A 14,541-nucleotide genomic window follows, 5' to 3' on the forward strand; every position below is an offset into this window, starting at 1 on the left:
AGCAGTAGGCTACAGAGAAAAGCTTTGCCAGGTGACACTATAAATAAAAAGATACTGATTTTAAAAGACAAACATTACTGAGGAGTGAGGAGAATAAATAGAAGGGAGAAGAAATAATGGATTAATTGTGACTATGAGTGCCTATAGAGAATGTATTGTTTTTGTTTTCTCCATTTTCTGCTAGTTTCCAACCAATACTGGAAAACAAGGCTGCTGCTGTAGCTTGTGCAATACAAGAGAGCCTTTTTGATCAGCATTGTTTAATGAGTTATTTTTATCTTGAATACTAGCTTCTGAGTGCCTTATTTTCTGTGCCTGTTATTAGTGGCAATATCTGGAAAGCCCACATGAAATACAATCCCTCCCTGAAGGAGTCAGTGTCCTATTTAAGATAGAGTGGTGGGGAAAAACAAAAGAAGGAGCAACTCTATCACAGTACGTCTTTCCAGATACACTGAAGGTTTTGGGAATGGCTCTGTAATATGCTGCTGGAAGTATATGTTGGAAGTGTTATACTGCTGTACTTTTTTTGCTAACAGGAAATAAAGACTATTTATTCCAGCCGGTTCCCAACTGGTGCATTTTGCATGGAAAAGGACTCCTGCTCTTTGCACAGTTTCAGCAGGGCCTGGTGAATGTTGTGAGGTTATGTTTTTTGGCTCTGCTGGGGATACAAGCTTGTTGCGTGGCAAAGACTGTACCTTTTCCTGTGGCACAAGTTGCCTCCCTGGTTACTGGTAGCTTACAATTTAGTTGCAAGTGTAAACAACATTCTATAATGACAAATGAATCTTTACCTGCAGTTAAACAGAACTGAATGTTCTTTGGCCTTCTCAATACTGGGAGGTGTTTGGCTTTAGCTATACTGCTTAGTATTTCCAATTTCTCAACACCAAGTAATAGCTAAAGTGTTAAGCGTGCTTTTTGCCTCTCACTCTCTCACCTGTAAAAAGCTAATGCTATTGCTTTCGCAAAGCATCTTTGAGGATTCATTTGTTTTTGAATCACTTGGAGACCCAAGAGAGAAGATCACATTTTCCTTCAAGTATCACTTGTACACGAAGATACGTTTATTTCCAAGAAAAATGTGTTTCCAGGTCTCTCCTGAGTGAAGTGTATGTGAGCTGCAGCCTTCAGCCGTAGATGTACCAACTCACTTCTTCCATACACATTCTTTTCCAAGAAAACAGCAAGTGTTTGTCTAAGCCTTAGTAAAAGGCATTGAAAATACAAGATGTTCTGTGTATCCTCTGAAGGAATAACTAGACGTTTGCAACTCCAGAACATCATGCTTGTGACTTCAGCTGAATCAGCAGCACAAAGTTTGCTTCAAAAAATTATTTCCTGTGACTGATACAAGGATATCTTTTCTTTGGAGGTGGGCGGACCAGGTAATATGAGCAGGATGCTTAGACCCATGCTGAAGTTGGCACCTTCCTCCCTGCCATGTGACTGTCACTCTTAGATGGTGGCATCTGTCTGCTTACAGCATACCATGTTGCTCTGAACACAACAGTAGCCAAGTGCATGTTGCAGCTCACAAGGGCCAAGCATCCTTCTTGTAGACTTTATCGTGAACTGTGGCTTGTCCACATGAATGTGTCAGTAAACAGAAAACACCTAGAGAGAGATTACTTTCAGTGTTAAAATGCTGTGTCCATAAAGTTTCCAATTTCACATATTTGTTGCATTTTGCAATTTAGATTTGCATTATAAATACTGAGAACTACTGTATGCACTGCTGTATGCACTACATTTTTCAGCAGGATTAGAAGTATTTCATGATTAGAAAACAACGCGTGTTAAAGCTGAAAGAGGAATTCTTAAGGAAGTTTTTGGACAGGAGAGAGCTAATTTTCACTTTTAGGGAGAAAGACACATTTGTTAAGGAAGTAACAATTCTTTGTTTCTTTGCCTACAGGAAGGAGTTGAAGTGAGGGTTGCCAGAATTTTCAATACCTTTGGTCCTCGAATGCATATGAATGATGGAAGAGTTGTCAGTAATTTTATCCTACAGGCTCTCCAGGGAGAACCACTAACAGTAAGTAATGAGCTCTTGCTGATAGGAAGAACCATTCATCTTTATATCCTGTCCTTATGTGTTGTGAATGAGGATAGATTTTAGAAAACACTGATATTCCCCCCCTCCAAAATTTAGTCTTTCGGTGTATCAAATGTATAGAGTTATGTATCCGACAATGTGCTCTGTTGATGGTGTTGACTTTCCTTTCCCAGAAAGAAACAAGGCTACCAGATGCAATCTGCATAAGCATTTTAGTCACCTTGAACTTGAATATTTCTCTGTCTCACAACTCTTATATGGGGACATGGCATGGCAAGGCTTACAGAGTCCTGTTTTAGTATTCATTCCCATAGAGAAACTGGTTCTAAACTCTGGAAGCTAGGCATCTAAATATCTTTCTACAAGCTTGGATTTCAGCCCAAATTTTCCATGTGTGTTGTAACGTTAAAGGCCTTCAGGCTACATCACATATTAGTAAATCAAACCATCCAAGACTGGTTTTTGTTACTGTTGACAAACTGTTGTGGCATGACCCACTTCTATACAGCTCCATTTTCCTGCCAAAACAAGTCACCACATCCAACTGCTGTGAATAGCAGTTGATTATGCTTAAGCAAATCACAACACTAAGAGAGCAAGAGCTGGCACAGGCTGGTACTCTGCCAAAGATGCTGCTGGTAATTTAGCAATACAGACAGTGCCTGACCTGAAACAGGGAGAAGTAGTTGGGAATCTGAGATAGGTTATGAGTTTATGGAGACATTTACAGTTTATGTGACATACAACAGAAATGTCATACAAGTATTGGCTGCTATTGCTTAGGTTAGAAGAGTGAAGTGCCAGGAAATCATAGTCAATGGCTTCTGCCAAATAACTAAAGATATTGCTAAGTACCTCCACAGGGCAGCTATCATGAGATTAAGACAGCATCCGTTCTACTGGAGATTATAAAATAGTTCAGTCAGGAATTTCTCTCATCCAAAAAGAAAATCCAAAAAGAAAAAAGACAATCCAAAAAGAAAAAGGATGAAAGTTTTGTGGCAACTCCCACTACTGTAATTCTTGTAGAGCAAAGTATGAAACTGGACAGAGCATTGAAGAGTATAGACCAGGGAACAAGTCATGCCCAAGCAAGATGAAGCTTGGTGTCCTGTAGTAGATCTCCCTTAGCTTTAATCTTTTTCAAATAATATGCCAAAGTATGTCTATCCTCTGCAAAACTTGGGTAGGAGATACTACCTTACTGACAGAGTGAAATCCAGAAGAAGGAAAATAAAGAAGTTCAAATTGTGTATGTTCTGCAAAGCAGTGCACATCATCTGACTTAAGTACACTGATAATTTCTGAAAGATTGGTTTTGTCTGCAGGTCAGCATTTGCTTATTTGCTCGCTGTTTATCAGTGACTGATAACTTAGGCAATTTGATACTATTTTTAATCTCATCAGTGATGAGTCTACTTTGTTGTTCCTAGACATTGCTAAATTTCTGGTTTAGGCTAGTGGTTATTTCAAAGTAGCAAGCATGTAGGAATGCTGTGTTCACCGCTTCGCCTAAAGATTTGCTTTTTCCGCAGAGGTTTAATGGTTTTGTAGAAAGCACTGTCAGTGCTCAGTGTGTGGTGGCAATTGTGTGATGCTGACTGTGACTTAGTGGCCAGTGTTTACTAGGGCTTATGACATTTAATCTGTCATATAAGTCAGAATTAAGACTTCAAATGTCAGGGCTTAGTCTTGGGTAGCTGACTAAACCAATGAGGCCGGCTTGCCTAGACCCCGATAGGAGTCTCTTCAGCTCTGCATAGGCTAATTGCACAGCTGTGTGGGTTCAGTGTTTTTTTTCCTTTCAAAACATAAAAAAAAGGGCACTTAAATTCTTGCAAAAAGAATTTCATTTTCTTACCCAGACATCTCCCCAAACCTGCAAGACACTAAACAAATAGAAGCAGACAAGAGAATGGAGCTTCTTGTTTTGACTCTTTTGATCCTTGTAGGGCTCTCATTTTTCAGGTTTGGTCCCCAGTGCATATAGTTGCCGTATTTGGAATCTCAATATTTTTTTTCATTCATGCATAGTTGTTTCTCAACTTTTATTGACAGTAGAACTGTAATTTTTATAAGAAGAGCAGAGTAAGAACACTAACTGGAAGTTTTGTGAAGCCTTACTAAATATGAAGCAGTTATCTTGCTTTAAAACATACAATGCCTGGGATATTTCAGAACATCAGTAAGAGAAGTCTGAAGTCAGTGCTTTTCTGTGGGAGGGAATACTTCAAGCTTTATTTTTATTTTATTTTTATAGCTGCTGTACTGTGTAAAGTTTAGCAAGACTGTAATTGTAATAGAGGTTAAAATAGAATATTTGCCCAACATCCATGTTCTGTAGGGAATAAGTGGCTGATACTGAAAATTAATAAGAGAAAATAACTAAGGAGAGAGTCATTTAGCTGACCAAGTCAGATGAAATAAGTTATGAGCAATAAGGAGTGGCTGAGACCTAAAAAAATGTCACCCTTGTATCATCGCAGAATTTGGCTGAAAGGAATACCAAGTGTGTTGACCTCTTTAGAAACTAGTATTTGGTCTCTTAGTTCAAAGTAATTGTTCAAATGGAGTAAATACTCTTGAGAGAACAATATGGTTAATTTGTAGAGTTATAGCCTATGCAAACATGACAGTGGTTGCTTTATATTATTGTAAAGGAAGGATCTACTAGAAGAAATTGGGAGGTATTAAGGGAGGTATTATTCCACCTTATTGGAAGGTAGAAACTATATTGTATTTTCCAGCCACTGCCTGCAAGTGGGAAAGACAGCTACACGAATGAATTCACAGAAATCACTCACAAATTACTTAAATTACTTAGTTCTGTAAAACTTATCCCACGAGCTAAAAGTAAACAAGCAGGAATTTGTACATAAATACATAAAATCTGCTTCCTGTTTGTTTGGGAATCCATCATTCTGTCAATGTACTCTCCTGGTTCATTCCTCTCAAAATCATTTATTGGGTAAACTCTTAGACGCCTGATCTTTCCCATTACATACTGGAATGTGAATTCCTTCTGGCTCTGAGTCAGCCTCGGAGAGCATGAGGCTTACCAAGTGACCGATGGTGGCTTGTATACCAATTGTACTGTCCTTTCTGTTCTCTAGGAAAACAAGCATGCTTTCTATTCTGTCCTTCCAGAAAGCCTTTCTGTTGTAGCAGGTTGATGGTACAATATGCGCATCACCAGTTAAAACTGAAATGTTTTCAGCACTTGAATGTTCCCACTGGCAGCTTGCAGAATTTCAGTACTGTACACAGTTTAAGCTAAGAAAAAAATAACAGTATCAAATGCCATTCTGTACATTTTAGGTATATTTTATTTGAAGTTAAACAACTTGTTCCAAAGTGCCAGCACATAACCTGAGAAAACTTTTAATTTTTTTTCTCTCTTAAGGTTTTGATACAAATCTATGCAGGTGACTTTGGGAGTTACATAATCTAGAAATTATTCTATTCAGAACCACATGATTTTTTTTTTGCCCTGATTGCTTTAAACACAGTGCTGTTTCCCTTGACAATTTTTTTAGAGACCACTCTGGAGAGTGGTCTCTTTGAAGCTAGCTGTTGTTAACGAGTGAATCAAAATTGCTCATCATAACCACATCTTAGTAGTGTGAAGATTGCTTTAAATATTTGGCGCTCTTTTTCTGGCTGAGTATATGGTGAACCCTTTTTCAGTGTTCCAGGAGAGGACAAAGCATCACTCTGTCCTACACCCCTGAGAATGTTTCCTTCATGCAGAGTTCTGGTTAACAAAATGCCTAAGGATATGTTTACTGGAGACAGATCCAAGAGGAGGATGACCTTCAAAGAACTGATACTTTGCCAAAGGCTCTGCAAGCACAATTTTTTATATTTCTGGAACACTGAACTTGTGTCTCAGGTGTTTCTTCTTGGGACATTTTTCTAGAATGATAAGGAAAAGATAATTGAGCTAGAAAGGACTTCTGTATTTATGTAACTTTTCTATTTTCCATATGGTTTTAGGTCTATGGACCTGGAACTCAGACAAGAGCCTTCCAGTATGTCAGGTAAGCCTTGTTTGTACTGGCTGATAATTTACTGCACTTCATGGTACTCTGAAGTTGGCCAGCTTTGAATGCATGTGCATCTTAGTCAAAAAGATTATGTTCATTCTTAGGCCAGCTTTACTTTCAGAAGAGAGACACAGAGATTTATAGAAGTACGAACAAATAAAACATTAGTTGGTTTAGAACTTTTAATTGAGATATTAATACATTATTCCCTTCAAGACACAGCAAGTAGCAGATAGGCAAGTTTTTAATGCTGAGCTGTTTGTCACTCTTTGCGTTTTAATGCAGTGCTGCCACCTTGTGTCTTGGGGACTGCTGTGGTCGGTGTGCAAACTGTGCACACACAAAAAAAAAAAACAAAAACAACACACCACAACAACAAAAACAAAAAACTAAAAGAAAATGAAAAAAAAACCAGGCTGGACTACAGGGTTGTTTTAACTTGGAAATATTCTTTCCCTCTGCTGAAAGTAATAACAGTGGTAGTAGATGTTACAGAAACCCCATCAGCTCAAAGTAGCATGAGTGTAAGTCATAGTGGAAGGGATCTGGATTTCTGTGTCCAGGGCCAAACTTTTAAGTTTGTTGCTGATAATCCAAAATAACTTCAGCTTATTTTACTAGAGGAACGTAACACCAAAATACTGGGGTTTTGCAAACTTGGTTTAAGAATTTCTGAAAATGAAAAGGCAATTCAAACAACAGGCTGCAAAGCAGGTGGTGGTGTCATGTGCCTCTGTATTACAACTTGCTCTGTTCTATTTGAAGTGTGTTGGAAATCTGCCTCTAAATATGCCTGAGTACTGGAGGAAAGAGGAAACATTATTCGTTTTGTAGTAACAAACGCTTGAGTAAATGTGCAGCCCTTGAAGGAAATCTGATTACTGGATTCCTCAGCTGCCTGATTCCTTTACAGAATTCTGAGGAGGCAGCTTTCTTTTTGGACAATAATATTATTTTTAGAAAAGTGGAAATTCCCTCAATCTGTTCTTCCCTGTTTTACAGTGATCTTGTGAATGGGTTGGTGGCATTGATGAACAGCAATGTCAGCAGTCCTGTCAACTTGGTGAGTATGAGAGTTCCACTCTGCTATGTTACTGTGCACTGGTCAAGATCACCTCCACTTTCCTGCTTGTCACTGATACTGATTTCTTGAAAAAATAAATGGAGACAAAAAAAGTCTTTCCATTATGAAGAATGTATTCTCCTATGTATTCTCTTTATAAATAAGATTAAGCCCCTAAATTGTTGGGATCTTACAGTTCCAAGAACAACATAAACTTACTGGAGTTTTTAATTTGTTAGAAAAAGATTTATGTAATTAGAATATGAAGGAAGAAATTACTGGGGGGCATTTGCAAAATACAAAGAAGTGATCGAAGAATAGTTTTTATGGAAAAAAAGCACTGAAGGAATACTTGGCTCTAATTATAAACCACTTCATACTAGCCTTGATTAGAGGAAAATGGAACAGTATTTTATGATATAGTTTTCTAATATTGATTAGAAAATTGCTTGGATTTTTGTTCTGTCCCATCTGTTGTCACTCTGCTCTCAGCAGTGGATGTAAGAGTAGAAAAGGGATGCCAGGTCATTTCCGTGTATGCCAACTTTTTCCCAAATCAGATACTCAGTTCTACAGGGCAGTTGTTCACTAGATTCTCCTTTTCTGCTGTGGCTATGAATTAATTTTTATGTTTCTATCCAAATGCTGATATATTTGAACTCCATCACATGTTTTGTCTTTAGAAAACTCTGTGTTTAAATCTACATGTATCTGAATGTTCATCTTTAGGTGAAATGAGATGTAGTAAAGAAGAGTTTTGAAACAAGGAGAATCAAGAATGGTGGGAAATGAGTCTGATGAAGGTCAGCTAGTGCTGTCAGCTCCTTAGCAGGAGGTTTTTTAGTATTTTGTTCTGAAATGTTGATCAGGAGTTCATGTGCAAGATAGTTAAAAAATGTTAAGAAAAGGAATATTGTACAGGAAAACAAGTAGCCCTTGTGTATTGATATGTAAGCAATAGTAAATGCAGAAGCAATTGTTTGCAACTAAATTAGTTTGGTTTCCTAACTTTGGCTGAAATGAGAATTGAGCATATTTTTTCATTATGTCATCTGTCCTCAACTCAGCTCAGTCCTTGGTGCAGATTTCCAGCTGATAATGTGGTTGTGTGGGCTGAGTGACCTTTGCCTTTGCTGCAATGGAGGTGCATTTGCCCATTCTTTACTGACTGATTTTTTGGGGGCATCTCCACACATACACTGAATTACCAAGGCAAATATAATGGAGAGTAACTCTACTGGTGTGTATGGAGCTTGTCAAAGTTACTCTTTTTTTCATCAAAGTAGGAATAAAGCTTAACAATTTGCTTTTTCAGAGTTTAACGTGCTTCATCTAGAATCATCTCATGTCTAGCATGTTGTAAGGTGTTTAATTGTTACTGTAGTGAGTATCTTTTCTGTTTGTAGGGAAACCCAGAGGAACACACTATCCTGGAGTTTGCCCAGTTAATTAAAAAACTTGTTGGTGAGTATGATAAGTAATTCTTACTAAAGCTTATGAAGTACTTATTGTCTTTAGATGATTATTACTTGATTAGTGTGTGTAACGTGGATAATTTAATTGGTCTTTGGATTTCTTAATAATTTTATCAAAGGCATTTAATTATATCCTGATCATATAATTAAATATTAATAATATAATCCAGATCCTCTCAATTGCATGTAAAATATTGCATGAAGAGTAGAATGAATACATTTTCTGTGTATCTGCAATCTATACCCATTAATTTGTATAATGTTTAGATAATTTTTTAGCTTTGTTTTGCCACAAGGACAATACATAAATGAGATGTAAAGCCCATGAATGAAAAATGTCTTGCATACTGCTTTAGCAGCAATAAGGATACTTCAGCAAAATGATTCTTCACAATTGTGCAGGTTTTGCTCCCTCAACTATCATTAAAGATCTCATGCTGTGGCAACAGTCTTTCTCTGCTTTTCACTGATTTAACAGTGAAATGCACTGTGAAAAAAACACTTTGGCTTCCTCTTCATTCTTGCTCTGATACTTGTAACAAATGAGACGTCTCAGGAATGGAAGCAAATGGTTGTGCTTCATCTTCTAGTGTGGCTTCCTAATGAGATGAAAAACATACTGCTGCCATTAGCCACGGGTTTTTAGTCCGTAGATTCCAGAAGTGCTTCTGACAGATGTGAAGAAGTTGAGTTCAAACATATAGTACAGAAGCTGATGTATGTGGTTTTTCTAAGAGAGGACTGTACCCTCTGGAAAACTTCTGTGAGTCCACAGATCAGTGAAGAAAATTGAAAAATCACAGCACCAAACCTATCAAGCATATAGAGTAATTGTCACCTCTGTTTTTCTGTTTCTTCACAATCAACTTGATCTGTTCCTGTCCACCCAGGGAGGCGGTTTAGTTCTGCATCCCTAAAATTCTGCAGTAACATGGCATGTAAAATGTTTGCTAGATAGGGTTAGAGAAATAGTTCTGTTTCCATGTATTGTCATCAGGAAAGGCAAGTGCTGTGTTGGTTATTTAAATCAGACTGGAGAATATAGGGAAAGAGAAACTGAAGTCCTTTTGCAATGCCAAAGTGCTGACAGAATCACGGAGTGATTTGGGTTGGAAAGGCCATTTGGTCCAGCCCTTCTGCTCAGGGAGGGAAACCTACAACCACAGTAGCCCAGGACCATGTTTATATGGGTGGAGACTCCACATCCTCCCTGGGCAATCTGTGCCAGTTCTGGGTCACCCTCACAGTAAAACAGCATTTCCTGATGTTCACAGGGAGCCTTCTGTGTTTCCGTTTGTGACCACTGCCTCTGGTCCTGTCACTGGGCACCACTGAAAACAGCCCATCTCCCTCTTTACTGCCCCCCATCAGGTGTTTATACATAGGGATGAAATTCCTCTGAGCCTTCTCTTCTCTGGGCTGAGGGGCCCCAGCTCTTTCAGCCTCTCCTGGTAGAAGAGGTACTCCAGTCCCTTTCATCATCTCTGTGACCCTTTGTTGCACTCAGTCTATATGTCTGTGTCTCTCTTGTACTGGGGAGCTCAGAACTGGATGCAGCCTTCCATATGGATCTCACCAGTTCTGAATAGTGGGAAAAACCATCTCCCTCCTGCTGACAGCACTTTTCCTCCTGCAGCCCAGGTTACCATTTGCCTTCTTTGTGCCAGGCACACATGACTCGTTCATACTCAGCTTTGTGTCCACCAGGACCCCCAGGACCTTTCCCACCAAGCTGTTTTCCAGCTGGTTAGCCTCCATCCTGTAATAGTGCCTGGGGTTGTATCTCCCCAGATTCAAAACCATGTTGCTGTGGGACAGGTGGTTCACCCAGCTGTTGCATGCAGTGCAGCTGTGTCTGTGCAAAGCATTTCAGGGGTAGATTCATGAAGCAGAAAGCTGCAGAATGACCTGCTGCTGCAATTAGTAGGCAAAACGTAAATGAAAAGCATAGTGAATTGCAAATGATAATTCACACAGTCTTTTGTTTAATAGGCAGTGGGAGTGAAATCCAGTTTCTCTCAGAAGCACAAGATGACCCCCAGAAACGAAAACCTGATATCAGAAAAGCCAAGTTACTGCTTGGCTGGGAGCCTGTGGTATGTATAGATGATTTTCTGTTGCTGTGTGCAAAACCACAGAGAGGCCAACGAGGCTGAGGGAGGGCTACATGATAACGATACATTTCCCTTTTTAGAATATCTGCTTAACACAGTCTCTTGGACAGTTTTTTAGAAGAATGTCCCTCATCTATTGCCCTAACTCATGAGCTCACAGTTCTGGAACTTGTTGGTAAGACTGTTTGGCCTATGCCATCCAGAAGAGCAGATTAGCATTAGCATTTATAATAGACTTCAGTAGGAAAAAAGACATTGTTGGGATAAACATTTTAACTTTTTCACTTGTGTATTGTGAAATGTTTACCTTTCTATAAGCACAGTGAATCCTTTGAAAGACATGGTACATAGTTACCCATGTTACCAAACCCAGAGCTAGTGGGTTTGCTGTTGTTACTGCAGTTCTTGTTCCTGTCGCTGATGGTAAGAGCTGGTTGGTTTGGGGAGGTAAGGGCTGCCTAATCCCCTGAAAAGCATTGACTTTCTTAACCAGCTCCCCATTCTACCTAGCACAGTGGTTTGTAGCCTGTCTTAGCTTTGCAGAAAAAAATCATTCCAGGATATGTGAACCAACCTAAGAAATGTAAACCTAATAGAAAAACCTTTTTCTGGATCCAGACTCACCTGAAAGGATTCACAGAGACACACAATATTAGTAGACCATGCCTGAAAGCACAAGGGTGATGGCAAGTGTTGGAATCACAAAAGGTTTAAAACAGTTGACTTTTGTACTTCTAGCCTTCTGTGTTTGGCACAGGCAGTAACAAAACTTACTGTTAAGTAGCAGTACAGTGTTGGTACAGCAAGGCAAGCAGCTTTTTGTGCTGCTGTTTTTATCCTCTTGTGTTGGGGATGATGTCAGCAAGCCTGTCAGCATATGGCTCCAGAGAAAAGTGGAGTATTTGTATTTCTGTTGTTCCTGTCTCCATATTCTGTGCCCATATTTAAAGACAACAATTTGTGGAATTACAATTATTTGTATAGGATTTAAGAATATCGAATGAGATACTGGATACCAGCTTGATACCATTATGTGAAAGACGATCTTTAATCCTTAAAAACAGAGGGGGCTTAAATGCTGTGTGTTTGTCTCTTTCAATGTATTAGGAATTAGAAGTAGAATTATGTATGTGTGTTTTGATACTAAACAGACCAGTCATAACCACGTGAGAGACTTAAAATTGTTGGGTTTTCGACTTAGTATGTCGGAAAATATATCTGCTGTTTAAAAGCTCAGATGCACCAGCAGTGTGGAGATGTAACCAGTACGTGGTGCTGTTAATACTTATATTGGATAAGAGACTCCCTGGCTGCCTTGTGATAGCTGTATTAAAAATATACTGTTGAGATGAGCTGATGTGAACTTAAGATATGTGATTCTCTCTTCACTTTTGGGAACAGGTCCCATTGGAAGAAGGTTTGAATAAAGCAATTCATTACTTCCGTAAAGAACTTGAGTATCAGGCGAACAATCAGTATATTCCCAAACCAAAACCTGCAAGGATGAAAAAAGGAAGAACAAGACACAACTGAAGTCTATTCGTTGGACAGGAAATTCCCTGCTTGACATTTGACGGATGTAATTTTTTTTTTCTTTTGGTTTTGGTTCTGGTTTTTTGGTTTTTTTTAAGAGAGACACTTTCAAACAGGTATCATGAAGAACGAACTGGAATTTCATTCTGAAGCTTGCTTTAAAGAAGTGGATGTGCCTAAAAATAACAAACAAATATTCCCTTTCCCTGCAAATCTTGCCTTGCACTTTTTAAATCTGTCTTTTTATGTAAAATAGAGTAGAAGCATCTTTTAGTATCTTCAAGTTTTATATCTTGATGTGAGATCATTTTGTTGTGACTGTCCTTGACAGTTTTATTTACTGGTTTCTTTGTGAAGCTGATGATAAACACAAATGGGATGGAAAATGCCAATTTATTTATAAAATGGGTACTATAAAATACAAGATGTTCTACTATGCATAAGAAAAAAGCTAATGGTATTGTCAGGTGAGAGACACTGACATCTGCATATAGAGGAGTTTAAAAGAATTCTTTATGAGAGCTTTATGTATTCTTTAAAGGAGAAATTTTTTCAAAGGTTTAGTTTTAGTTGTACACTTGAATTTTAGATATTTTCATTGGTTACCATGGATAAGGATATTTTGAATCACTACTGTGTTGTGCATACTCTGGGAATAAAGTTAATGTATTATTGGTTACAGTGGTTGAATATGCTATTTTAATAAAATATTGAAACTTCTATTTACTAGTTTCAAGGTTTCACTGCGGGCACTTCTCTGGCCTTGCACATCTGTGGATTTATTGTGTATTACTTATAAAGTAACAGTCTGTAAATAATTTGCTCAAAGTTAGTCACTTTGGTCTTTCATTGCTTATCTCTTATTAGATGTATCATAAGGGCTGCAGGATATCTGTTGAAATAGATTGGACAAAAACATCATGATTTGTTCCACTTCAGGTAGTTGATAGTGATGCAGGAGTATAATATTATCTTTAAACCATGGAGTCTAACTTCAGCCTCCCTGAGGAAACACTGAGGAAGTTGTTTCTATTTTAAGCAGTTACTGAATTGCCAGGAAATGCTCTCAACTTTGATAACAATGCCTGTCATCTTAACCAAAAAAAAAAAAAAAAAACAAGCAAAAAAAAAATCCAATTCCCCTTATTTTTAATAGTTCTCCTTTATTTTCAGTATGTAATACTGAATATCTAGGGGGGGAGATTGGCAGAGAGTTTTTAAAAGGTATCTTGGCTTAGTGCCACTCAAAATTGAAAATTCTAAATCTCATCAAGCAAAGTGACTTGACTTTATCTCATTAAAGCTTGATGGGTTTATTAACTTTTGAGTATTTTTAGGTTGGTGGTCAAAGTGGGAGTTTACTTGTAGTGATGGCGTTATGCCCAGACCCAGGAAGACTCTGAGAGCAGTGTGGTGTTTAGACCCCTTTGTCTGAGTGTGCCATCCACCAGAGCCTCGTGGTGCTTGCAAGGCTTGGAGTCCCATCCAGGCTGTCTGGTAAAGTTCCCAGGGACTCCAACAGTGATGGGACTGCTGTGTTCGTTGGTGTGCCCTGCTTGGAGTGGGGCTGCAGTGATCCTTTTAAAACAAAATGAGTTTTCCCTTGCTCAGAAGCACACGTTTTCTTCCATTGGAAATCTGCCATACAACTAAGATGGGGAGCCAGGGTGCATTTTCCTGTCTGGACTGAGAGGTGGCAATTTAGGTATTATGCATTGCCTCCATCTTTTCACAGCTGAGCAGCTTGAGATCTGCTTTTCTGTTTGAAACCTTTTTCTAGGTACTTGATCTGGGCATTTATTCCATATTAAATTGCCTGCAGAGTACACCATGGTGTGCGTGCTCCAGATGTGTCTAACCTGTCATTACTGATGCGCTCACAAGGCACGGCCTCTCCTTATACTCAAAGCCACAGCTGGACATATGTGAAAGTAGTGCCCACTTCTTTAATAGTTCTGTGGAGAGAATTGTTAATCAGTTCCCAGCGTAGTGGGTTTAACCCTTAAACTCTAGATAATATTTGGGGGAAGATGCTTCGCTCCTCGTACAGATTATGCCATTGGATGCCAAAGCATCTATGAAGAGGTAGGACACAAGGGTGCAACCCTGGTGCAGCTTTTAGAGCAGTCACGGAGAGTAATTTGGAGCTGTGGGTACCAGCTGTTTCTTACAGGGCTGTTTTTCATTTCATGCAGTGACTTCACGACAAAATATGTAAACTTGTACAGGCACAAGTATGCTTCTGGAG

The 14,541-nt window shown here is 38.7% G+C and overlaps 1 protein-coding gene across 4 annotated transcripts in view; it reads left to right on the top strand.

Moving 5' to 3' along the window:
- The window catches only part of UXS1 (UDP-glucuronate decarboxylase 1), a 76,076-nt gene that overhangs the window by 45,849 nt on the left and 15,686 nt on the right, over positions 1-14,541 (top strand). For 3 of the 4 annotated variants that reach the window (XM_027901387.1, XM_027901390.1, XM_027901388.1), the window contains 6 exons: positions 1,922-2,041; positions 6,059-6,102; positions 7,111-7,171; positions 8,578-8,635; positions 10,639-10,742; positions 12,162-13,015. In XM_027901387.1, the coding sequence (XP_027757188.1) occupies positions 1,922-2,041; positions 6,059-6,102; positions 7,111-7,171; positions 8,578-8,635; positions 10,639-10,742; positions 12,162-12,293 (519 nt within the window). In that variant the 3' untranslated portion in view covers positions 12,294-13,015. Of the gene's footprint in view, positions 1-1,921; positions 2,042-6,058; positions 6,103-7,110; positions 7,172-8,577; positions 8,636-10,638; positions 10,743-12,161; positions 13,016-14,541 lie in introns of those variants that run through there. The other variant, XR_003573214.1, reaches the window with a different exon arrangement.

Source organism: Empidonax traillii, unplaced genomic scaffold (assembly GCF_003031625.1).
Source record: "Empidonax traillii isolate 1590-97213 ecotype Southwest subspecies unplaced genomic scaffold, ASM303162v1 scaffold782:size294519, whole genome shotgun sequence".
NCBI lineage: Eukaryota > Metazoa > Chordata > Aves > Passeriformes > Tyrannidae > Empidonax > Empidonax traillii.